At 35.3% G+C, this 26,401-nt stretch overlaps 1 protein-coding gene across 1 annotated transcript in view; it reads left to right on the top strand.

Moving 5' to 3' along the window:
* Positions 1-26,401, top strand: part of MSH3 (mutS homolog 3) — a 183,564-nt gene that overhangs the window by 90,458 nt on the left and 66,705 nt on the right. The window contains exons 14-17 of the mRNA XM_049707736.1: positions 13,489-13,676; positions 14,406-14,574; positions 20,142-20,206; positions 22,602-22,718. Of these exons, the coding sequence (XP_049563693.1) occupies positions 13,489-13,676; positions 14,406-14,574; positions 20,142-20,206; positions 22,602-22,718 (539 nt within the window). The remainder of the gene's footprint in view (positions 1-13,488; positions 13,677-14,405; positions 14,575-20,141; positions 20,207-22,601; positions 22,719-26,401) is intronic.

Genomic DNA, 26,401 nt, shown 5'->3' with positions numbered 1-26,401 from the left:
TCTTGCAGCTAACATGAGAGAATCCTTAGAGATTTTAATTGCACAAACTGAGATTATTCCAATTTTTGCATTGTAAATAGTAAAGTTTGCCCACTTTTGTTAACTATAGCAATACATAGAGGCCCTTCTGTTATAATACAGGATGTTCTCCTGTTTCAACCTCAAAGTATGGACCATCATCAAAATAGGAAATTTACTTAGACCATCTACTTTTAGAAAGAGATGCCTTATTTCTTTTGACCTCAGAACAACTTCTTATTTGACTTAACTGAAGGAGAAATCTGCTAGTAAAATATTTGTGGTGGTATTAATATGCAGACAAGTTTGGATATTGAGTGTAAGTAAAAAGCATTCCTTTGATTTTCATCACTTAAGCTTTACAGTTTAAGTCATAACAGTAACAAGTGAGGTTTGTTAGAGAAATAATTTGCTTTATCTTCAAAATGTGCCTAAAATTTTTAAAAATTATCAATTAGTTATATTTATCGTTGTTAATAAACTTTTTATAGTGTCTTACCTACTGCAGAAGTCACTCACATACATTAGACCCTTTGTTCCTTGTAAAAAAAAACTTCATGAGGTTGAGAAGGTTTAGCACCTTCTTACTGGTGGGAAATTATGTATATTGCTGTCTTTATATAATGCTACAACAGCTTGCATTACCTTGACTAAATGATGATGCTAAGAAGAGGGTTAGTAAGTTATTACTAAGTGACAGAATTCATATTTAAATGAGGGTCCTTGATGGGGTTTTAGTGGCTTACATTTTTGGACATTACCATTTTTGATGTAGTAGCAGTTTTGAATACCACTGCATTTTTTTCCCTGGTTGTCCCTACATAAGCAAATTTTATTTTTTGCCCAAATGTAAACCCTTGCCAATTTAATAATTTTATTGTAGAACTTTTTTTATGTGCCCAAACTTTAGTTGTGACCAATTTTTCATGAGTCTTTACTTTTTTTAGGCCTTTTCCCCCACAAAGTTTTACTAGAATAATAACTACTGCTTCCAAGAATACTTGCAGCGCCCAAGAGGACTTACGTAACTGTTCCATATGCTTCGGCTACATTTGAAAAGAAAGAACAAGTTGAAATTGGGAAATACTAACCCCTAGGGAAAAAATGTGTGCATTGGTTAAGGGGTTTGCGGCATCTGTTGTACCATCGCTTGGTGCACTGTGTTGTTGTTTTGCTGCCAATACTAGAGGCTGCCCTGGTAGTTGAAAGTCTTATGGTTGACTCTTTTGAGGTTACAGAATGGATGTCAAACCATTTGTTATTTTGTTTTCGACCTTAACCCAGTGGCTGACAATCAGGGCTTATAACCGTTCATCAAGCAACAGATCTCCAAACACATTGCCTTCACTACTTGAAAGGTTTCACTGACAGATGTTAGAGGTTTTTGTTTTTCTCAAAAGAAAATAGGAGCAAAGCTGAAAAAATTATCAATTGCTAATCAGAAGAGCTGAATCAAACTATCCATGGCATCAAAATGGATGCAGTGATTTCTATTATGCCTTCCTGCCTCTCTTTAAACTGTACTTTAATATTTGCATTTCATGAAGTTTGTGTACTTATAAAAGTTTAAAACTCTGGTAAATGTCAGAATCTAGTTCTTTTTTAAATTGAGGTATAATTGATAAACAACATTATTTTAGTTTCAGGTATCAATATATAACATAAGGATTCAATGTGTGTGTGTGTGTGTGTATGTGTGTGTGTATATATATATATATATATATATATATATATATATATATGTTGCAGAATGATCACAACAGTAAGTCTGGTTAACATCCTTTACCATTGCATACTTACAAAGTTTTTTTTGTTTTCTCTTGATGAGAACTTTTAAGGTCTACTCTTTTAGCAACTTACAAATACTTTTCGACCATCTTCACTCATTTTGCCCACACAACCACCCCCTGCAACCACTAACGTGTGCTCTGTATCTATGAATTTGGGTTTTCTGTTTTTGTTTTTAGATTCCACGTATGATGGAATATGATCCTTTTAAAGGTAACCAACAGGCAGAGTAGGAATGACTTTTTAGAGTTTCAGACTATACTAAAGGGACTTGTGACTCACTCAGAAGCTGTTCCTTGTTGCTGTTTCAGTGTTTACACAAGAATGTGCCTAAAGATTGATTTGAAAAGCGAAGATTAGAAATGATTTGGTAACAGACCAACTTTAGGAAGTCTGAATGCTTTAAAGCAAATTTTTATAGATTAGTTAGTTGGCTTTTGGAACATACCATCAAACACATGTCTGTTCTTTATCATTAGATTACTCTAAATAAGCTTCTGCTGTATGCACCAAATGGTGAGTGATATCCTGGGTACAGATTGTGCCAATTATGTGAAATTCAGAAAATGGTAAGGAACACGGTTTGGATGTTGTGGAAGTGGTAGGCCTAGGCCATCTGGCTGTGTGGAAAGTGTCGTGGAATAGGCACAAATAGGTATTTTTATGTTGATAATAATAGAGGATACCAAGTGGGCCGACTCTTAAATAAAATAAGCATTTCTTTTGATAGTAAGACTTCAAATTTAAATCTTAGAAAATAGTGGTAGTCATAGGAATTCATATTAACTGCTCAATAACTATTTTGTAAGAAAATGATACATAAGTGCTAAGGATGGTGAATACATTTAAAGGATTATAGCACTTAGTAAATGTTGAAAGGAGAGTGTTTCCAGAATTTTGTAGGCGAGAATAGTTTCATAGCTAGACTGGTAGAAGCCCAAAGCCATGTGTTCAGTATGGAGCTTAGGCTGGGGTTCTTCCAGTCCTGTGATGACCTGCCTCTGCACTTGGGCATGTGTTCTCAAGCTCTTCCACAGAGAAGGTTGCTGCCAGAAATGGGGTTGAACATGAGCGACTCCAGGAGCAACAGTTTTACCCTTATCCTCAGCTTTCTTGCAGCTCCATTGAGTCATTTTGCTTAAGAAGTTTGGGAGCAACCTGCCATGGGCACTTAGGACTTGATTGCAAGCACTTCTGGTTTTCACCTTGCTTCTGTTGCTGACTTAAACTTTATATCATACCTGAACATGAACCATCAATCCCCTTTTTTGCTTATCAAATTACAATAATTACAAGACATTATTATTCAGAAATTCTATTGAAAATGTTAATTTTTGCTCTTTTATTAGAATGTACTATTAAATGACTCTAGGTCAATTCTAGGCTGTAAATTAATTCTAGGCTGCACATTTATACAAACAGTGCAGCTTCCTGTATGTATCTTTCCCAGCAAGCCATGGCCTTTCTGGACAAAAGGTGCTTTATGATACATTTTGAACTCAGCTTTTGTTCAGGTGGACCTAACTTCCTTTTTTTTCTTTTTGTGTAATTTACTTCATTCCTTGTAGTTAATTATTATCTTTCTAAATATGTTCTTAGCATTCATCCATTTATACATATATGTGTATATATATGTGTGTGTGTATATATATATATATATATACTATTTATGTTGTGTACTTATCATTAACTCAAACTTACATTGTCCTCTCATCTCCAGATATTTATTTTCATCAAATATTCTGTTAATTTCATTTTCTTGAGCCTTCCTACCTGATCCAACCTGGACTGGTTGCCCTGCTATACCTGTTGAATAGCTGTCTTCTTAGATTCCCTTTATTTCCCTTGAACTGAATCTTCTGTTTTCTGTATTCCATAACTTCCTCTTGGTTTATTCCATCATTTTGGTAGAGTACGTTCTCTAGAAGCATCCTGAGAAAGGGCACTGGAAGTAAGTTTTGAAACATAGATGTCTGGAAATGTCTTTTTTCTTTTACTCTCACATTTGATTGGTAGTTTGGTTGGGTATAAAAATTCTAAACTATAAATTATTTTCCTTCAGAATTTTGTGTTACTTCATTGTCTTCTTCAATAGCTTCTACTATTGTTGTTAAACAGTCTGAAGTCATACTGGTTCCTGATTCTTTGTGTGACTTTTTGTTGTTGTTGTTCTTTTTTTCTCTCCTTCTGGAAACGGAAAATTCTCTCTGTCTCCAGTGTTTTAAAATTTCATGGTGATTTGCCATGATTTGGTTCTGTTTTAATTCATTGTATTGGGCCCTTTCAAGCTGGCAACCAAGTTCTGGGAAATTTTTCTGAATTATTATTATTATTATTATTTAAAGTTTGGAAGTACAATTATAAATTCAAAATTATTTTTTTTATTGAAGTATAGTTGATTTACAATGTGTTAATTTCTGCTGTACAACAAGGTGATTCAGATGTGTGTGTGTATGTATATATATACATATACACACATTCTTTTTTTAATGTATTCTTTTCCATTATGGTTTATCACAGGATATTGAATATAGTTCTCTGTGCTATACAGTAGGACCTTGTTGTTTATCTGTTCCATATATAATAGCTTACATGTGTTAACCCCAACCTCCCACTCCACCCCTCCCCCAACCCCCTCCCTCTTGGCAACCACAAGTCTATTCTCTATGTCCATGAGTCTGTTTCTGTTTCATAGATAGGTTCATTTGTGTCATATTTTAGATTCCACATATAAGTGATAATCATATGGTATTTGTCTTTCTCTTTCTGACTTCCTTCACTTAGTATGATAATCTCTAAGTCCGTCCATGTTGCTGCAAATGGCATTATTTCATTCTTTTTTTATGGCTGAGTAGTAGTCCACTGTATATATGTAACACATCTCTGAATTATTTTTTGATGATTTCTTTCTTTCTGCAGCTCTATTATTTGAGTTGATTGAATCTTCTGGACTGATTATCGAACTTTCTTCTGTATTTCCATCTCTTTACACTTTTGCTTTACCTTCTTGGAAATTTTATCACGTTGATCTTCTGCCTCTTTTGTTGCATTTTTCATTTCTACTCTGATAGTTCAAGTTCTAAAAATTTTTGGTTGTTTTCTTATTCTCTGAATGTTTCTTTTTAAAAAAAAATAACATGCCATTCTTACTTCATGATTCTCTGTTTATTTCAGTACTCTTATTTCAATATTCTCTGTTTAACTGAGGATATTGTTAACATTTTTTTTTAGAAGATTTCTTCTACCTGTATAGGCTCTATTTCTTCTAGTATTTGTTGGTCCATTAATTGATTGTTTTAATTTTTGCATTTCATGTTAGAATTTTTAATCTGTCTGATCATTTTTAAAGAGTGGGGAACTAAAATGCCGATAGCAAGGTCTGTGTAGTTGAATGTGGCTTGCAAATTATGAGGTGAACTGTAGTGTGAACTCAATGGTCCACTTATTGGGGGAACTCCTGGTATATGGTATCTTTAGAATTTTCCTCTTGGGCTTGTGAGATTCCCCAGGGACTCTTTCAGTTTTCTGACTGCTAATGTTCTGGGAGCTCAATGGGGACAGCTGGGAATCTCAGCATTCGGTTTGTACTCATTCCTTTAATCCCTTGCTTTTGGTGGTACTCTCATCCTTCACTGTGCCTGAAGCTGGTACACACACCCTATGTTTTACCTTCTCCAGAGAAGAAAACTACAGTTGACCCTTGAACAGCGTGGGTTTGAACTGTGCGTGTCCTCTTATAGCAGATTTGTTTCAGTAAATATGTGCTACAGTACTACATGATCCATGGTTGGTTGAATCCATGGATGTAGAAACACAAATATGCAGGGCTGACTGTAAAGTTATATTCAGATTTTTGACTGTGTGAAGGGTTGGCACCCCTAACCTCCACATTGTTCAAGGGTCAACTGTAGTCTTCTGTAGGGTAGGAAGATGGTGGTAGTTTAGTAGCATATAGAGGAATAGGGGATTGAGGAATTTAATTGCTGCTTAATTCACTTTCAACCAGTTGTTTTCTCCCCTCCCAACTCCCCTACTCCCAGCTTCCACTTCCACTTTGTGCCACCAGTTCCTGAGTCTTAGGATTCTGGGTATAACTCAAGTGGGGTCCTACTTTTCCTCATAGCTGCTTAAGATTCAAATACCTTGAGGCTTCTAAGTCAATTACTGTTAGTCCATTTTCTTTGTAGCTTCTAAGGGATTGTTGCTGTTGTTTTTTCTCCTAATCTTGAGGTTTCATGACTTTTAAAACAATCTTGGTCTGTAGCTTCAAGACAGAGTGAAATTAGATGCACATGTTTAGCACATACTCTTTATCCCAAGCTCCAAAAGTAAAACTTATTCACGTTCGAAGATGGAGTAGAAGGATGTGTGCTCACTCCCTCTTGTGAGAGCACCAGAATTACAACTAACTGCTGAACAGTCATCGACAGAAAGGCACTGGAACTCACCAAAAAAGATACCCCACGTTCCAAAGACAAAGGAGAAACTGCAGTGAGACGGTAGAAGGGGTGCAATCACAGTAAAATCAAATCCCATTACTGCTGGGTGGACGATTCACAAACTGGAGAATGATTATACCACAGAAGTCCACCCACTGCAGTGAAGGTTCTGAGCCCCATGTCAGGCTTCCCAACCTGGGGTCTGGCAATGGGAGGAGGAATCCCCAGAGAATTGGACTTTGAAAGCCAGTGGGATTTGATTGCAGGACTTCAACAGGACTGGGGGGAAACAGAGACTCCATTCTTGGAGGGCACACACAAAGTAGTGTGTGCACCAGGACCCAGGGGGAAGGAGCAGTGACCCCATAGGAGACTGAACCAGACCTACCTGCTAGTGTTGGAGGGTCTCCTGCAGAGGCGGGGGGTGGCTCACTGCCGGGAAAGGACACTGGTAGCAGAAGTTCTGGGAAGTACTCATTGGTGTGAGCCCTCCTGGAGTCTGCTATTAGCCCCACCAAAGAGCCTGTAGCCTCCAGTGCTGGGTCACCTCAGGCCAAACAATCAACAGGGAGGGAACACAGGCCCACCCATCAGCAGGCAGGTGGATTAAAGTTTTACTGAGCTCTGCACACCAGAGCAACACTTAGCTCTACCCACTAGTCGCTCCCATCAGGAAGCTTGCACAGGCCTCTTAGATAGCCTCATGCACCAGAAGGAAGACAGCAGAAGCAAAAAGAGCTACAGTCCTGCAGCCCGCAGAACAAAAACTACAATCACAGAAAGACAGACAAAATGAAAAGGCAGAGGACTGTGTACCAGATGAAAGAACAAGATAAAACCCCAGAAAAACAACTAAATGCAGTGGAGATAGGCAACTTTCCTGAAAAAGAATTCAGAATAATGATAGTGAAGATGATCCAGGACCTCGGAAAAAGAATGGAGGCAAAGATCGAGAAGATGCAAGAAATGTTTAACAAAGACCTAGAAGAATTAAAGAACAAACAAACAGAGATGAACAATACAATAACTGAAATGAAAAATACACTAGAAGGAATCAGTAGCAGAATAACTGAGGCAGCAGAACGGGTAAGTGACCTGGAAGACAGAATGGTGGAATTCACTGCTGCAGAACAGAATAAAGAAAAAAGAAAGAAAAGAAATGAAGACAGCCTAAGAGACCTCTGGGACAACATTAAATGCACCAACATTCGCATCATAGGGGTCCCAGAAGGAGAAGAGAGAGAGAAAGGACCCGAGAAAATGTTTGAAGAGATTATAGTCGAAAACTTCCCTAACGTGGGAAAGGAAATAGCCACCCAAGTCCAGAAAGCACAGAGAGTCCCGGGTAGGATAAAACCAAGGAGAAACACACCGAGACACACAGTTATCAAATTGACAAAAATTAAAGAAAAAGAGAAATTATTAAAAGCAACAAAGGAAAAATAACACACAAGGGAACTCCCATAAGGTTAACAGCTGATTTCTCAGCAGAAACTCTGCAAGCCAGAAGGGAGTGGTACGATATATTTAAAATGATGAAAGTGAAGAACCTACAACCAAGATTATTGTACCCAGCAAGGAGCTCATTCAGATTTGATGGAGAAATCAAAAGCTTTACAGACAAGCAAAAGCTAAGAGAATTCAGCACCAACCACCAAACCAGCTCTACAACAAATGCTAAAGGAACGTCTCTAAGCAGGAAACACAAGAGAAGAAAAGGACCTAAAAAACAAACCCAAAATAATTAAGAAAATGATAATAGGAACATACATGTCAATAATTACCTTAAATGTGAATGGATTAAATGCCCCAACCAAAAGACACAGATGGGCTAAATGGATACAAAAACAAGACCCATATATATGCTGTCTACAAGAGACCCACTTCAGACCTAGGGACACATACAGACTGAAAGTGAGGGGATGGAAAAAGATATTCCATGCAAATGACAATCAAAGGAAACCTGAAGTAGCAGTACTCAGATAAAATAGACTTTAAAATCAACAGTATTACAAGACAAGGAAGGACACTACATAATGATCAAGGGATCAATCTAAGAAGACATAACAATTGTAAATATATATGCACCCAACAAAGGAGCACCTCAATACATAAGGCAAATGCTAACAGCTACAAAAGAGGAAATTGACAGTAACACAGTAATAGTGGGGGAATTTAACACCTCACTTACACCAATGGACAGATCATCCAGGCAGAAAATTAATAAGGAAATATAAGCTTTAAATGACACAATAGAACAAATAGATTTAATTGATATTTATAGGACGTTCCATCCGAAAGCAGCAGATTACACTTTCTTCTCAAGTGCACACAGAACATTCTCCAGGATAGATCACATCATGGGTCACAAATCAAGCCTCAGTGAATTTAAGAAAATTGAAATCATATCAAGCATCTTTTCTGACCACAATACAATGAGATTACAGGTAAAAAACCGTGCAAAATGCAAACACATGGAGGCTAAACAATATGCTACTAAATAACCAAGGTATCACTGAAGAAATCTAAGAGGAAATCAAAAAATACCTAGAGGCAAATGACAATGGAAACACGACGATCCAAAACCTATGGGATGCAGCAAAAGCAGTTCTAATGGGGAAGTTTATAGCAATACAATCCTCTCTCAAGAAACAAGAAAAATTTCAAATAAAAGATCTAGGGCTTCCCTGGTGGCGCAGTGGTGGAAAGTCCGCCTGCCAAGGCAGGGGACGCGTGTTCGTGCCCCAGTCCGGGAGATTCCCACGTGCCGCGGGGCGGCTGGGCCCGTGAGCCATGGGGGCTGGGCCTGCGCATCTGGAGCCTGTGCTCCGCGACAGAAGAGGCCACAGCGGTGAGAGGGCCACATACCACCAAAAAAAAAAAAAATCTAACTTTACACCTAAAGGAACTGGAGAAAGAAGAACAAAAACACCTCAAGTTAGTAGAAGGAAAGAAATCACAAAGATCAGAGCAGGAATAAATGAAATAGAGACAAAGAAAACAATAGCAAAGATCAATAAAACGAAAAGTTGGTTCTTTGAGAAGATAAACAAAATTGATAAACCATTAGCCATACTCATCAAGAAAAAGAGGGAGAAGACTAAATCAGTAAAATTAGAAATGAAAAAGAAGTCAAAACAGACACCGCAGAAATACAAAGCATCCTAAGAGACTACTGCAAGAAGCTCTATGCCAATAAAATGGACAACCTGGAAGAAATGGACAAATTCTTAGAAAAGTATAATCTTCCAAGAGTGAACCAGGAAGAAATAGAAAATATAAACAGACCAATCACAAGTAATGAAATTGAAATTGTGATTAAAAATCTGCCAGCAAACAAAAGTCCAGGACCAGATGGCTTCACAGGTGAATTCTATCAAACATTTAGAGAAGAGCTAACACCCATCCTTCTCAAACTCTTGCAAAAAATTGCAGAGGAAGGAACACTCCCAAACTCTTTCTATGAGGCCACCATCATCCTGATACCAAAATCAGACAAAGGTACGACCAAAAAAAGAAAATTACACACCAATATCATTGATGAATATAGATGCAAAAATCCTCAATAAAATACTAGCAGACAGAATCCAACAACACTTTAAAAGGATCTACACCATGATCAAGTGGGATTTATCCCAAGAATGCAAGGCTTCTTCAATATGTTCAAATTAATCAATGTGATACACCATATTAACAAATTGAAGAATAAAAAACATATGATCATCTCACTAGATGCAGAAAAAGCTTTTGACAAAATTCAACACCCATTTACGATAAAAACTCTCCAGAAAGTGGGCATAGAGGGAGCCTACCTCAACATAATAAAGGTCATATATGACAAACCCACAGCAAACATCATTCTCAATGGTGAAAAACTGAAAGCATTTCCTCTAGGATCAGGAACAATACAAGGATGTCCACTCTTGCCACTATTACTCAACATAGTTTTGGAGGTCCTACCCATGGCAATCAGAGAAGAAAAAGAAATAAAAGGACTACAAATTAGAAAAGAGGAAGTAAAACTGTCACTGTTTGCAGATGACATGATACTATACATAGAAAATCCTGAAGATGCCACCAGAAAACTACTAGAGCTAATCAATGAATTTGGTAAAGTTGCAGGATATAAAATTAATGCACAGAAATCTCTTGCATTCCTATATATTAACAATGAAAAATTTAAGAAAGAAAATTTAAGAAAACAATCCTATTCACCATTACAACAAAAAGAATAAAATACCTAGGAATAAACCTATCTAAGGAGGTAAAAGGCCTGTATTCAGAAAACTGTAACACTGATGAAAGAAATCAAAGATGACACAAACAGATGGAGAGATATAGCATGTTCTTGGATTGGAAGAATCAATATTGTGAAAATTTGACTGTACTACTAAAAGCAATCCACAGATTCAGTGCAATCCCTATCAAAATACCAATGGTATTTTTCACAGAAGTAGAACAAAAAATCTTACAATTTGTATGGAAACAAAAGACCCCGAATAGCCAAAGTGATCTTGAGAAAAAAACCGGAGCTGGAGGAATCAAACTCCCTGACTTCAGACTATACTACAAAGCTACAGTAATCAAGACAATATGGTACTGGCACAAAAACAGAAATATAGATCAATGGAACTGCATAGAAATCCCAGAGATAAACCCACGCACCTATGGTCAACTTATCTCTGACAAAGGAGGCAAGGATATACAATGGAGAAAAAGACAGTCTCTTCAATAAGTGACACTGGGAAAGCTGGACAGCTACATGTAAAACAATGAAATTAGAACACTCCACTAACACCATACACAAAAATAAACTCAAAATGGATTAAAACTTAAATGTAAGACCAGGCACTATAAAACTCTTAGAGGAAAACGTGGGAAGAACACTCTGACATAAATCACAGCAAGATCTTTTTTGACCCACCTCCCAGAGTAATGGAAATAAAAACAAAAATAAACAAATGGGATATAATGAAACTTAAATTTTTTGCACTGCAAATGAAACTATAAACAAGATAAAAAGACAGCGCTCAGAATGGGAGAAAATATTTGCAAACAAATCGACGGACAAAGGATTAATCTCCAAAATATATAAAGAGTTCATGCAGCTCAACATGAAAAAAATAAACAACCGAATCCAAAAATGGGTGGAAGACCTAAATAGACATTTCTCCAAATAAGACATACAGATGGCCAAGAGGCAATAAAAAGCTGCTCACCATCACTCATTATTAGAGAAATGCAAATCAAAGCTACAATGAGGTAACGCCTCACACTAGTTAGAATCGACATCATCACAAAATCTACAAACAGTAAATGCTGGAGAGGGTGTGGAGAAAAGGGAACCCTCTTGCACTGTTGGTGGGAATGTAAATTGATACAGCCACTATGGAGAACAGTGTGGAGGTTCCTTAAAAAACTAAAAATAGAATTACTATATTACCCAGCAATCCTACTACTAGGCATATACCCAGAGAAAACTGTAATTCAAAAAGACACATGCACCCAAGTGTTCATTGCAGCACTATTTATAATGGCCAGGTCATGGACGCACCTAAATGCCCATCGATAGACAAATGGATAAAGAAGATATGGTACGTATATACAATGAAATATTACTCAGCCATAAAAAGAATGAAATTGGGTAATTTGTAGAGACGTGGATGGACCTGCACACTGTCATACAGAGTGAAGTAAGTCAGAAAGAGAAAAACAAATATTGTATATTAACGAATATTTGTGGAATCTAGAAAAATGATACAGATAAAGAGTTTGCAATGCAGAAATAGAGACACAGATACAGAGAACAAATGTATGGACACCAAGGGGGGAAAGTGGGGGGGGCGGTGGTGGGGTGAATTGGAAGATTGTGTTTGACATACATACACTAATATGTATAAAATAGATAACTGTATAAAATAAATGTATAAAATAGATAATAAGAGCATGATATATAGCACAGGGAACTCCACTTCACTGTACAGTAGAAAGTAACACAACATTGTAAAACAACTATACGCCCCTGAAAAAATTATTCACGTTCATGTTACAAAATTACAACAGTATACAGGAGTGTAAAATAAAGAGTAAAAAGTCTCCCTTTACCACCCTCCTACATATCCACTACCCAGAGGTAACTAGAGAAAGTTACATGTGTACTTTCCAGAAATTTTCAATTTATACTTTTATTTCTGTAGAATAATATATATAGTTCAAAGAATCACAAATGGTATTTTACTGTGTAAATACATATATGGTATATAGTGTAAACATATACTATGTATATTTAATATATGTTGAAACTACAGAGTTCCATATCAACCTGCACATCAGTATTTACAGATGTCTAAGTTTTTTAACTGTTTTATAGTATCACATTGAATGAGTTTTTCCTAATATCTCAATTGCTGGATACTTGTTTCTTATTCATCTTTTTAATATTATTACCAACAGTGCTACTGTAAAGATTTTCACTACTTGTGAAAAATAATTTTAGTTAAATCCTTTAAAGTGGAATTGTTAGTCAAAGGGTATATACACTTTTTATTATAAATATATGCCAAATTGCTCTTCAAGAAAGTTGCGCCTCTACTAGTAGTATATAAAAGTGTCATTTTTCACACTCTATGTGACTTAGCTATTATCATACTTTAAAATCTTTGACATTCTGATGAGTGAAAAATGCTATCTTGTCATTTTAATTTACTTATCCTAATTATATGACATTAATCATGTGCTTATTGGACATTTTTTTCTTATATGAGCTTCATAGTCAGTTCGTTTTTCTATGAGCTTCATAGTCAGTTCGTTTAGCCACTATTCTTTGGATTATTCATCTTTTCCATGTCAATTTGTAAAACCTCATTATACTTGAGAGAATTTTGACCTTTATCTCTTAAATGTTTTGCAGATATTTTCTCAGAATTATTCTTTTTATTTGCGACATTGTTTACTGTATTTTTGTTATATGGTCAACATATTTTAAAATGAAAAAATACTGAACAAGTATTGGCTTTCCTATCCTTGACTCAAATTATTTTCTTTATAGCTTGAAAATATTATCTTATAAAGTGCTTAAACTATTAACATTTAAGACATATCAACAAAAACTTTATTTCAATTAACTAATTTATATGGTAAATTAAAATTTTCTTTTATTCTGATTCTACCTTTAAAACGACCACTAACTATATTTCATTTTCACATACGTTATGCTATTTAGGAAAAATATTTCTATTTTCAGTGTTCTACGCAAGAGTTCTTCCTGATTGTCAAAACCCTGTATCACCTGAAGTCAGAATTTCAAGCACTAATACCTGCTGTTAATTCCCATGTTCAGTCAGAGTTGCTCCAGACATTTATTTCAGAAATTCCTGAACTCCTCAGTCCAGTGGAGCATTACTTAAAGATTCTCAATGAACAAGCTGCCAAGTAAGTAGCAGACCCTTAGTTCTTCCTTTCTAGCAGTGAAAGTAATGTATTTGCCATTTGATGTGTGGATACTTAAGCTTCTATAGAAGTAATGATAGAAGTTGCATGTAAAACTAGAAATGTGATCGGATACTAAAGGCTCTATATTACAGCTGGAAATAACACTTAGTGTTTAGGCAGTTCCGTCATACAGAACAAATGTGGTACTTCTCCAGGTATCAGGTGATGAAAAGGTAAAGTCCAGGCCGAGCAAGTACTAGCAGTTTATTAATCCAAAAATAGATGGCAGATGGCATCTTGTGCTTATTTGCTAGATATCCAGAGATCCTCTGCTTTATATTCAGAAACTGTGGAAGGAAAGTTATCCTCTAAGGAGTAGTCGTTTTACAATTTATCCCACAAAGAACTCTATGTATAAGAAAAAAGATTTGGCAATATTTACATTAGTGTTTATTTTCTGAATATACAACATGAAATGTTGAATTTCATGTCTTGGTTTCACCATGGCAATCATGAACTTGCAAAATGAAAATAATGTTAGGGTAATTTTGTCTGTCTTCAAAGAAATTAAGAAACTCACCCATAAGTATTTAGTGGAAGAGCTGGAATTAAAATCTTGTTCTCCCGACTTCCTACCCTTTAGTCTTTCATTATGTTTTGAAAAATAATTGTTAATTGGTATAAGTAATATGCTTTAATATATGTATTTGCATTTTCTCATTTTTTTAGGATTGGGGATAAAACCGAATTATTCAAAGACCTTTCTCACTTCCCTTTAATAAAAAAGAGGAAGGACGAAATTCAGGAAGTTACTGACAAGATCCAAACACATTTGCAAGAAATACGAAAAATACTAAAAAATCCTTCTGCACAATATGTGACAGTATCAGGACAGGAGGTAGTATCAAACATACTTTTCTTTACATTAGTTTTTCTCAATTGGAAAGGATATTTTAAAATGTAAATAAAAATCTGAGGATAGATGAAAGTATTATTGTTTTCTTTTTTTTCAGATTTTCTGTTTTGTTTCTTGGAAATATATTGTAATAGCTTGTTTTGATAAGAATTTTCTTTTAATAACAGTATTTGGTTTGCTTATTTACTTTAGTCTCGGTAAAACCATGGAACTTAATGTTACATGTGTTTTAATATTATCTATTGAAATTGTAGAGAACCTTGACTATTGTAAATAATAACTTTTAAGACTTCATTTGCCCTAAATCCGGGAGAGAGAAGTTAGTCTTTTTCTCCCGGCCTGCAGATGATGAAATGATACAAACCACCTAATGTAGTGAATAACCTACACTAATTGGATCACAAAGTGATTAAATGGCAGGGGTTCCTTTTGAAGCAGTATAGCTGCTAAAAGAACTGAAAAAAAAAACTATAGCAAAAACCTACATTTAGTGGATCTTCCATAAGATTATGGTGCTGTCTAGAATGTGTTTTTTGGTATGTGTATTTCTGTTTAAAGTTTGATATTAGTATCTGAAAGAGAACCAGGGATAAGTACGCTTTTTAAAGTGTACTTATATCTGTCGGTCCTATTCTGAGTCTTGACGTGTTGCTACTTCTACATCTTATGTTTAATAAAATATAAAGATTCCAACTGAGGGAACCTGAAAAATTCTACTTTGTTAAAATAGCAAATTAGGGAATTTGTGAATAATTTCTATAGGATGAACATTTTATTCAGAATTTTTAAAAATAGATATTTTTCTAGTGGGGAAAAGTGTAATTTCAAATGTTTTTAAAATATTTGCACTGCTTTATCTATTTAGCCAAGTGTTGATTTGTTTGATTACTTGAAATAAGAAATTCTACAGTAAATTATAATCTTTATTAAAATGTTTATTAATGTAACAGACCAGTGATTAAGTCAGCCTGTCTTCTAGACAAAATTAAGATATTATACGAAGGCAGACATTTCATAATGCATTTCACATAGAGCTCTATATAACAGAAAAATGACTTCACCCTACATATACTTACTTCTTATTCTTCCCCTGAACAGGCAAATACCAAATACTTAATTGTATCTCTTGGTTTCACTATATAATTATGACCTTGCAAACTGACAAGTGATCTCAGTGCCACTGTTCTGTTCTATTTGTTGAAAATGAGATGATCAAACTTGCTTGATAAATTAATAAAAGATATTTAGTAGAAAAGTGGTTACCTGGTATTACAGTGGGGAAAGATGCCATTTCTACCACTTACATGCTACATGACCATGGAAGAGTCACCTCTGTAGTGAGACTACTGTGAAGACCAATTGAGTTAAAATACATGAAAGTATTTTCTAATTGGAAAGCACTATGCACATATTATTCATATAATACTAATAATAGCAATATAGTTACCATTTGTCAAGCACTTGTTAATGTTCAGAATGGTGCTAAGTGCTTTGCATATATTATTAATCCTTGTAACAACACAAAAAGGGATTATTCCAGTTTTGCAGGAAAGAAAACTGAGACTTGGCATAGTATAGTGAGATAAGTTACCCAAGTTAGAAGCTCATTTCCAGCCCAGGTCTGCCTCCAATCTTTATACCATGTTGTTATTTCACTCAACTCACAAATATTAATACAAGGGATTATCAACATCATAGATTTTATTTGATAAAATCCAGACATTTTAGAGCTCATACTATTCAGACTTAAATAAAGCTCAAGGCTTTGGAAGACAGCCATGGATTCATTTGGCAGTTTTAAAGTAAAAATGGGGAAAACTGATTAGGAATTCATAAGGGATAGTAGATTAGTTATTTTGTATCAGTATAGCATTGACATTTAAGAAAAAGCGCAGAGTGGAGATTAAGTAATTGGATTACAAAGGATTAACAAGGAAGGTAAATTATCTTATTATTTTTAACCTTTACTAAGTTAAGGTGATAAGTTTGAGGCAAGAAATTTCTTAGTTTTTAACAATAGGATGGATTCTTGTTGGGTTTTTTTTTTAATCTGTAGAATCTTAATAGTACATCAATACAGAATCACTTTTATAACATTTTTTGGGAATTAGTGATTCTGTTCATTCGAACACCAAATGATAGTCAGCATTGTTATAATCAAATTCTGTTTAAATATTTGTACTGAAGTTATAAGCAAATTTAGAGATACTCAAAGGAATAAGAACAGACTCCATCAAATATGATTACCTCTGAGAAGTGAAGGAGGAAAGAAGGAAAACCTTTGTTTTATATATATGTGCTTCTTATTTTATACCCTTCGGTTCTGTCTGAAATTTTATTTCCATACATATAACTTTGTAATATATTTTTAAAAACCTGTTATAGCAGCCCTATGTGGTACATGGATCTTGTTAATATTAGTAAAAATCGACTGTCAAGTCAGTGTTACTTTTGGCACCATTCATTTTTTTCACCTTTGTTCCCAGTTTTTACACGTTAGAATACTAAGCCTTATTGACTATGGTGAATTATTGTGTCTGACTCTGAGAGTATTGGCTTAGAAAATAGTGAAAGAAAGAAAATCCTGGAAAGAAAATAATGAAAGCAGAAATTTACATAGCTTTACATAGTTAGTTCATTGCTTCTGTGGCAGTCTCTTTGATGTTTTATGTGTGGAGAGAATTGTTTCTTAACCTTGAATCAGATATGGAATAGGCATGGGATGATATTTAGACTTGAGGCAGTATTGATTAGTAGTTTTCTTAAGGAAAAGGAAAGAAATATTAGTGGAAAATCTGTAGAAACAATTTTATTAATTTGCAGCATATCCAAATATCTGCTTAGCAGGTTTAAGACGTGGAAAGCAATCTCTGTTATATTTTACATCTAAATAAAAAATATTTGCAAATTCCTAAGACATAGTGGGAAAGAAAGTGGGGAGAATAGGAATGGGTGAAGTGTGGCCTTGGAGAAAACGGAGAGCAGTTTCTGGAGTGTGATAAGAATTTCAGCAAACTTAACAATGATGTCAGTCCAGTGATTCCACGGGCTGTAGATTGAGTAACAATATCTGACATTTAACCAGGACAGAACTGGATCCCAGCAGAAGAATATGAGGGTTTGTTACAATGAATCTGGACAGACTTCTAGCATCCGCACCTGAGAAACACAGTCACGAACTATAGAGTGAGGGAAGTTGCTATGAGAACTCTCTAAGATTTCTGAAATATATGTTAATTTCCAATTTTTGTTAGTTTCCTTTTCTTTAGTAATAAAGTCTCTAAACAAAAGGCCTATCTTCTCATTCTTAGAATGTTCATGAAATAGAAAATTTCCTATTCCATAACTAGTGTAGAACAGAAAAAAATTTGCTAGTTGAAGACAATTCTGAGGAGAAACACAGGCTGAAAAGATGACACACAGGACCAGCACCTGAGGAAGTGACCCCAGGGGTTTAACGAGCAGGAGGTCCACGTAGCTTTCCTGATTCTCACTCTGTTTTCCATCCTATATTGGCTCTATAAATGGCTTGCTTGAGGAGCTGTGGTCCTTAGAATGGACCCTGGATACTTACAGATTGAACAGTTATGGTCCAAACTATTCCCAAGGTGCTCCAAAGGGCTGTGACCAGTGGCAGTTGGTAATGAGTATAAGGCATGGATCTGAATCCAGAGCTGCCATGCTGCAGAGTTATGGTGAATAACTGAAGTACACTATCCTAGCTGGCTGCCCAGAGACCTCACTGAGGCAGTTGTAGCTTCTTTTCAAAATTTCCACCATCCTTAGGCAGTAATTCCTGTGGAGCTCTGTGTTACACATGTCCTTCCCAAATATTAGTGATCTAACGTGGTCCTCAATTTTGCTGTTTGCCTTTGACATAGCTCCTCCCACAATTAATTTTTAAAAAGACCAATATGTTTTCTCATAGAACATTTCAAAATAATATTTAAGCAGAATTTTTTAGCCTACTCTTAAAGTGATTTCTCATCAGTGATATTTATTTTGTGAATTTTTTTCCTTAGTTACTTTTTTTTTTTAGCCAAGGGGACTTTTAAAGACTCTTCACTCTTTAACTGGATATATCAGATTTGAAATTGTATTAATTCCCTCTATAAAAGAGGACATCATTAGTTATAAAATCTTTGCTAAGGATGAAAATTCTTAAAATTAACCATTAATTCCTATTATAATTAATGTAAAAACTACAATGTTTCTATTAATAGAAAAGTAAACTCAAAAGCCAGGATGATACTTTTTTTTTTTTTTGGCTGTGTTGGGTCTTAGTTGCAGTTGCAGCATGCGGGCTCTTTGTTGTGGTGTGTGGGTTTCTCTCTAGTTTTGGAGCGTGGGTTTTCTCTCTCTAGTTGTGGCATGTGGGCTCCAGAGTGCATGAGCTCTGTAGTTTGCAGTGTGCGGGCTCTAGTTGAAGCACATGAGCTCAGTAGTTGTCGCGCACAGGCTTAGTTGCCCCGCGGCATGTGGGATCTTAGTTCCCTGACCAGGGATCGAACCTGCATCCCCTGCATTAGAAGGCAAACTCTCCACCACTGGACCACCAGGGAAGTCCCAGGCTGATACTATTAATAATATGCCTATTATAAATACCTAAAATGTTGTAAAACGTGACAAAATTCCTGTAGCCATCTCAAAATTAGTGGCCGCCACAGAGCTTCTGGGTCCCATCCCATACAAAATAAGTGTATTTTTTATTTGTTTATTTATTTAAATAAAACATTAAGTTTCATTGCAATAATACAGGAAAGTGAACAGGAAGAAGAGATGATATATAACTAGTACTAAAAATGGAAGGTGTGATTGAAGTAGTGATTTCATTTACTTCCTGGATGATTTCAGAAAAGCTTGTAGAGTACAGTTGGATCTATAAAGATATGGTTCATATAAATGAAAACTTAAAGAAGACACTCGTGAAGAAATCTATTCCTCCCTTAATTGCTGAGGATGTTAAGTGCTTTGTCTGAGTATACTTTTAGAGGACTTAGGTTTCTTGGATAAAAACTATTATGATGAATCCTCTTCTGTTCAGAATTAGGGACTGACCATATCTCAAACTGATATAACATCTAATAATCAAATATTTTAAAATTTTATACACTTAGAAATTCAGTCTTATTACTGAGTAATAGAATTCTTAAGATAAGTGGGTAGTAATAAATGAAAAAGGTCATTAAAGAAAATCACCATTCGTAATATGAACATAACAGTGTTACAAACATTAAAGTGCCAAGTTATATCCTTTATCACAAACTTTTTGCTGAATACAAATTGTACTTTATCCCAAGTATTGAAACCCTAATTAATAATATTTGGTTGTACAGACACATATGAACTCTCCCAATAACAATACTGGATTTATTTTGAATGTTTAGATTAATATTTGCTAGACTATTATAGCACAGTTTTTTTTTTTGAATTACAATCACTACATTTATTTTCAGCTATTATAGAACAATTTTGAGGCAGATTTAAAAGATTTAAAAATATAATGGTTAATCATTTAAATATCTAACCTTTATTTGTATTTATTTTAGTTTATGATTGAGGTAAAGAATTCTGCTGTATCTTGTATACCAACTGATTGGGTTAAGGTTGGAAGGTAAGTTTAAAAATACATGTTTTTTCTTATTAACGTGAATTATGACATGTGTTTACCTGCATGCTTCTGGTATGTTAATAACCACATCCTTGACATTAAAAGCAATTTTGGCCCTTCAGTTTCTTTATGGAACTTTAACTAGATAAATAATTATCTTAAACTCTTTTTATCCTGGATTTTAAAACATTTTTTCCAAAGGGTATCTTATTTGTGTACACTTCTCTTGTTTTGTGAACTACTGTTTTATTCTTATACCTCAGAGAACACTTTAAACACATGGAAAAAGAAAGTTGCAGAACCTTCACTTATAAGATTAATTTGGTTGCTTGAACTTCTTGATGAATGCTATACCTGACATTTCTTTTAAGAAGCTGACATTTCATTTTGTGCCTCACTGAGCTTGCTTTCCATGGCACATAGTTATAATAGTTCTTTACATGTTCTTTTTCTTTTAAGTTATATCATGAATTGATGAAAATAATCAGAAACAAAATTAGAGAACCACGTTGAGACCCTGCCTTTTCTCCTTGGTTAGGCATTAATCCCCAAGAGGGGACTCTTTTAAAGAAGTGGTTTTATCGAAGTGTATTTCCTCTTGTGAGTAGCATCGTTTGTGAAATATTTATTACTACTGTTAATATGTTTGCATGAACTTGAGATGAAAATACTACATTTGCCTAAGATAGTAGAAGAGGGACTAGTAGCTGGTGATGGTATGAAGGAACCCTATGTTAAGAATGGAAGGAAATTTTAACATTATTTTGACATGATGTGTGAATGATTATGAATTTTAATTATTATTTTAATTAAAAAAGAAAACTATTTATTATCCATGGCCACTATCAAAGGATCCTGAAGGCACAGTCATGGGTTTCTTTACCCCTGATACCATCCTTTTTTTTTCCTATGTTACCAGAAGCTATAATTGAATTTTGGGTATTATTGATTTTAGGGAATGTTTCCTCATTTTGCAGGCATTCTTTATCTGTTTTTGTCCTGTGCTACAGCTAATGAATGGTAATATGCTTTGTGAAGAGAAATTACTAGAAATCATGTTAGTGTATCTAGAACAATCACTAAAATGTCTCACTAAATGAGTTTTGTCAGAAGAGAACTATGATAAATATGTTTACATAGAAATCTAGATGACATACTTTAAAAGCAATAAGCAAGGCATAAATCAGTGCCAGCGTCTTTTGAACATTTCAATGATGTAAATTGAATGAATAAATAAGACGGTATGGGGGAAGTTTCACTGTTATTTTTTATCTGTTGTTTAGCTATCAGAACCTTGACAGGAATAGGTTAGAATATCAAGTCAGATTTCCAATGTGAAAGGCTCACTTATAATCCAGTAACTTGCCAAATTAAAGGTAATTGTGACAGCATGTTACAGGAGTGAGGGTGCAAACAAAGATCAGGATACACTCTGTCATCACCTGCCTATCACTCAATCTTGACCTTTTCTTCTTAAAGTTCCCATCATAGTAATAGCATCAATAGCAGTAATCCCCACCACCATGGGACAGCTCCTAACGTTGAGTACTAATGACATAGGTACTCTGCTAAGCACTGTCTGATCCTCTCAGCTGTACCTATAAGGTAGATATTATTATTATCCCTATTTGATAGATGAGGAAGGTCTTTAGTTTAGAGAAAGCCAGTTTTATTGGCCCAAAGTCACATAGCTAGCAAGTAAGTGGCAGAGTTGAAGCCTTGGTCTGGATTCTCTGACTGGGGACCCATAGCATCCCCCATTGTGTTCTGCAGCTTCTTGAGGAAGAAGCAGAGATGATATGCAAGCCCAGAAGAGGAGTACATGATATTTCTTCCCATCCAGGGTCACTGTGAATCTATAGTTAGATCATGAAGAACTCTTCTTTGACTGCTTCCTGAATTAATACATTGCTATTCTCTGTAATGCTTTTTTTTTCACTGAAATACTTTAATCATACAAAAAAGTATAAAATATAAAAAATAATACCACCCTCACCAATATGTCCAACTCCCCGCTTTGTTAGGACTTCCTTTGTTATATTTGCGTCTGATCTTTTTTTAAAAAAGCAAGCGTTTTCATTTAGTATAATTTAAAGAAAAAAGCTCTTTACTTATGAAACAGAAATTCTAAACTTTGACTTTGCCATATGGATATAACTTGAAATGAATTTTAAAAGCTTCCTAAACAAAGTCCTGTGAACTTCAAGTATTTTATTTACAACAAAGATCTTTGGAGTCAGTAAAGTTCAGGATCATAATCGAAGAATGTTCTGTATTTACAGCTATTTACTTTCAACGCTCATCAGAGAATAATAACTACTTTAGTTTTCTGAAGTGATGGCATTACTGATTTCTTAGTAACCTTGATTTCCTATTTATGTTTTTTCTTCTCTTCCAGCACAAAAGCTGTGAGCCGCTTTCACTCTCCTTTTATTGTAGAAAATTACAGACATCTGAATCAGCTCCGGGAGCAGCTAGTCCTTGACTGCAGTGCTGAATGGCTTGATTTTCTAGAGTGAGTTTACAATGAAAAATATAATCTGACTTTTTGCTATGAGAAATAGACCGGAAAATCTTTCCATCAAAAAGAAAAGTAGAGATTACTGCTTGTGACCTGCCATAAAATAGTTGAGTACATGTGTTCTCTGATTTTATTTTTAATCCTTTGAAATGTAAGCTCATTTTAGTCTTTAGTAAGAAACCAAATATACTTTATTGTTACTGTACTAACATTTTGTTGCTAAGAATGTTTAATAGTGTCACTTTGAAATTCTACCTTGGACTTTGTTTACTTTTCTTATATAAAGGCTTAACATTTTCAGAGTTGGACAAGTATGGGTTAGTTATTTTGTTTTTATCATTGCCATTTAATTTTTTTTCTTATATTTTTACATCCTTTACATTTTCCCCCTAACTTTGTAATTTGAAAAATTTTACATCTGTGGGAAAATTGAAATGAAGATCTATATACCCTTCACCTAGGTTTATCAAGTGTTAACATTTTGCTACATTTGTTTTATATCTCTCTCATACACTTTTTTTCCCTGAAACGTTTTAAAGTAAGTTTTAGACAGTGTAATACTTCACACCTAAATACTTAAGCATACATCTTCTAAAAATAAGGACATTTTGCTTTGTAATCTTACATCATACCTAAGAAAAATTAATATTAATTTAAGAAATATTGAATTGCCTCAATTCCCCCTCCCCCCATATTTAATTTTTTAATTTTTTTTATTGAAGTAGAGTTGATTTACAATGCTGTGCCAATCTCTGCTTTACAGCAAAGTGACTCAGTTATACACATATAGACATTCTTTTTTCATATTCTTTTCCATTATGGTTTATCACAGGATATTGAATATAGTTCCCTGTGCTATACAGTAGAACGTTGTTGTTTATCCATGCTGTATATAATAGTTTACATCTGCTAATCCCACACTCCTAGTCCTTTCCTCCCCCACCTCCCTCCACCTTGGCAACAAGTCTGTTCTCTATGTCTGAGTCCTCCTCCCCCCATATTTAAAAAAAACTTTCACATGTTGCATTTGGTTATTATGTTTCTTTAGTGTATTTGAATCTAGAATAGGCCCCTACCTTTTTGGATTTTTATGAGATTTTTTTTTTTGAAGAATCCTGCCTTTGTCTTAAAGAATGTCTCATTCTGGATTTATTAATAGTCACGTGCTCATATTTAATTTAATTTGCTCGTGTGCTGGTAAATAGTTAACAGCCAACTCTCTGGAAGAGTAGTAGTGTGTGTTTGATTTCTGTTGTGTCACTACTCCCACCTGGACTGATTGCAATCTCCTGCTGGACTGGATTGGGAAGAGATGTGCACAGCTGAGTTTCAAGAGTCAATGGGAGCTGGCTCCAGACCACCACGCATCTAAGCACTTTATATATGTCGGCTCATTATTCCTCGCAAGAACCCTATTAGTGAAATACTATTATCATCCCCAATTTACAAATGAATAAAGTGAGATGCAGAAATGAAAAATAAGTTGCTCACGACAAGGGTAAGGATTGGAGCCCAGATGCAACCCAGGGTATCTGGTGGTAGGGTGTGTGCCCCTTAGCATCAGGCTGTAGAGCCCGCCCATGGTGAATCAATCCATGGGCATCAGTCTAAACAGAAATCTTTCTCTTTAAAAACTTGAACAGTATTCAGTGAAGTCTTCAGGGAGCTTTACTCCATTTAAATTAACCAATCTGACAAGTAGAAAAAAAGGAACCAAAAAGATAATATGTGAGTTTTTAAAAGGTAATAAATTGGTGCCATCTCTTGTTGCCCAGCAAAGTTTTGAATTATAGCATCAGAAAGAGATTTTGTTACCGACCAGGGTTTTTGGCCTCCTTAATCAATAGAAATTGATCAGAGGCCAGACAAGAAGTTCAGGCAAGACTTTACTGGGGCCCCTGCTGCAGCAGGGGGGAATGAGAACAAGCAACAGGTTCCCTTGCTCGCTCAGGGGGGCCAAGCTCGTTCCTTATACGGGGTGAGGGTAGGGGTGTGGCCAGGGGTCAGGCCGGAGGGGTGGCTTAGGTGGCTTGCCCACCCCTTAGGTGATGTTGTGAGCTGGGGGCGTGTGCAGCGCCCTGCTTTTGCTCCTGACCCCGTGCTTTTGCTTGGGGCTCTTCAAAAGTGACAGCTGGGTTTTTTGGTCTCTTTGTATCTTTTGTCCAGAATTTGCCCCAACTGGGCATGTGAGCAGTTAGTTTTGGTCCCATATAGTTCCTTTGTATTTTGTTGCTCGAGGAGAGGTTTGTCCAGGTGTATATCTTTGGAGAAGTGTGTGTGTGGGTGGGTGGGGGGCGTGTGTATCGTCTCAAATATTAAGTGATTAATTCTGGATGATGAGGTTACTGGAAGTTTAATGTACTTTGCAGATACATGATATCAAAAGTTTCTATAATATACATATATTACTTTCAAAATGAGAAAAATATGTTAAATTTTTTATCTTAAAAAAGAGTATTTGCTGAAATTTAGCTACAGCATTTGCAACTAGAGCCCCAACTTGAGAATAGCATTGATTGTTATGGCATACTGTTTACTGAGGTGCCAGATGGTGTGAATATAATGTCATTTCAGAAATGATTAACCTCATTGAACGTGACACCAGAGGATTGAATACCAGCTATACAAAGCGTTTTTGTCTCTTACTGAGATACTAACAGTTGTCCATTAGTCACATTACTTTTTATCAAAATATCGTAAGAAATCAAGGCTGTAACAAAGTCTGTGAATAGAACCCTCTCTCAAAAAACTGTCTCTTCTTTTGTGTTCTAGAAGATGGGCTGTGGATATTGAATAATCTCAACTGCAAATTCTTTAAAAATTGAATTATAATACCTCTCACACAGTCACTTGATTATTTTAGAAATTCATTTGCAAATAAAAATAAAATATCCTCCTTTTTTATTAACTTCAGATATCATTGGGCAACACTTGATAGTAAACATATGATGGTAAACTGTCATAACAGCTTTAGAACACAAGTGTCTTAATCTTCTTCCCATGGACCCAGCAATATCTTTTGACCAGAAATTAAATCACAGTGTTTAGGTGAAGTTGTTTGGTGGCCTAGTGATAAAGTTGCACGTTGTTATGACATAAACCCAGTCTATCAGATTGTTATCTGAACTGCCCATTTTTCAGCTTGTCATTTTTCTAAGTATGAATGATCTCTTTGAAATTTGGCGAAGTGTAGCAAATAGACAAAGACCGAGAAGTCAAACAAGGCTTCTTAAGAATTATGAAGTTATGATGGTGATGTTTAAGGTTTATGATAGTTTTAAATTTTTTTTCACATGCCTTATTTATACAATTGACATGAAAAAGAACATTGTCGTCCGTATCAAAATAATTACCTTCTCTGTCCTGCCTTTTTTGTTGTTAAACTGAAATGGTACTGACTGAGAGTTATGTTACTCATTTCAATCCCGGAAGTTAGAAGGTCATCAGGGACAGTTACCCTCAACCTAAGGCTGTTGGGTAGTGGCAAATTAGGGTTTTAGTAGCCTGGACAGGACTTGAGAAGAATGGAGTGAGAGTAGGAAAAAATTGGCTGCTTTTTTTTTTTTTAAGTGCCACAGGTACTTTGACACTCAGATCCAGAGAGGCAAGAGCAGAAACATCAAATGTGGCTGCTCTCTGGCAGAAGAGAGAGTGCCAGGATAGGAAGACCAGATGGG

The sequence above is a fragment of the Orcinus orca genome, chromosome 3 (genome assembly GCF_937001465.1).
Source record: "Orcinus orca chromosome 3, mOrcOrc1.1, whole genome shotgun sequence".
Classification (NCBI taxonomy): Eukaryota; Metazoa; Chordata; class Mammalia; order Artiodactyla; family Delphinidae; genus Orcinus; species Orcinus orca.
Note: the sequence above shows the minus strand (reverse complement) of the source record. Positions and strands in the feature narration are given on the sequence as shown.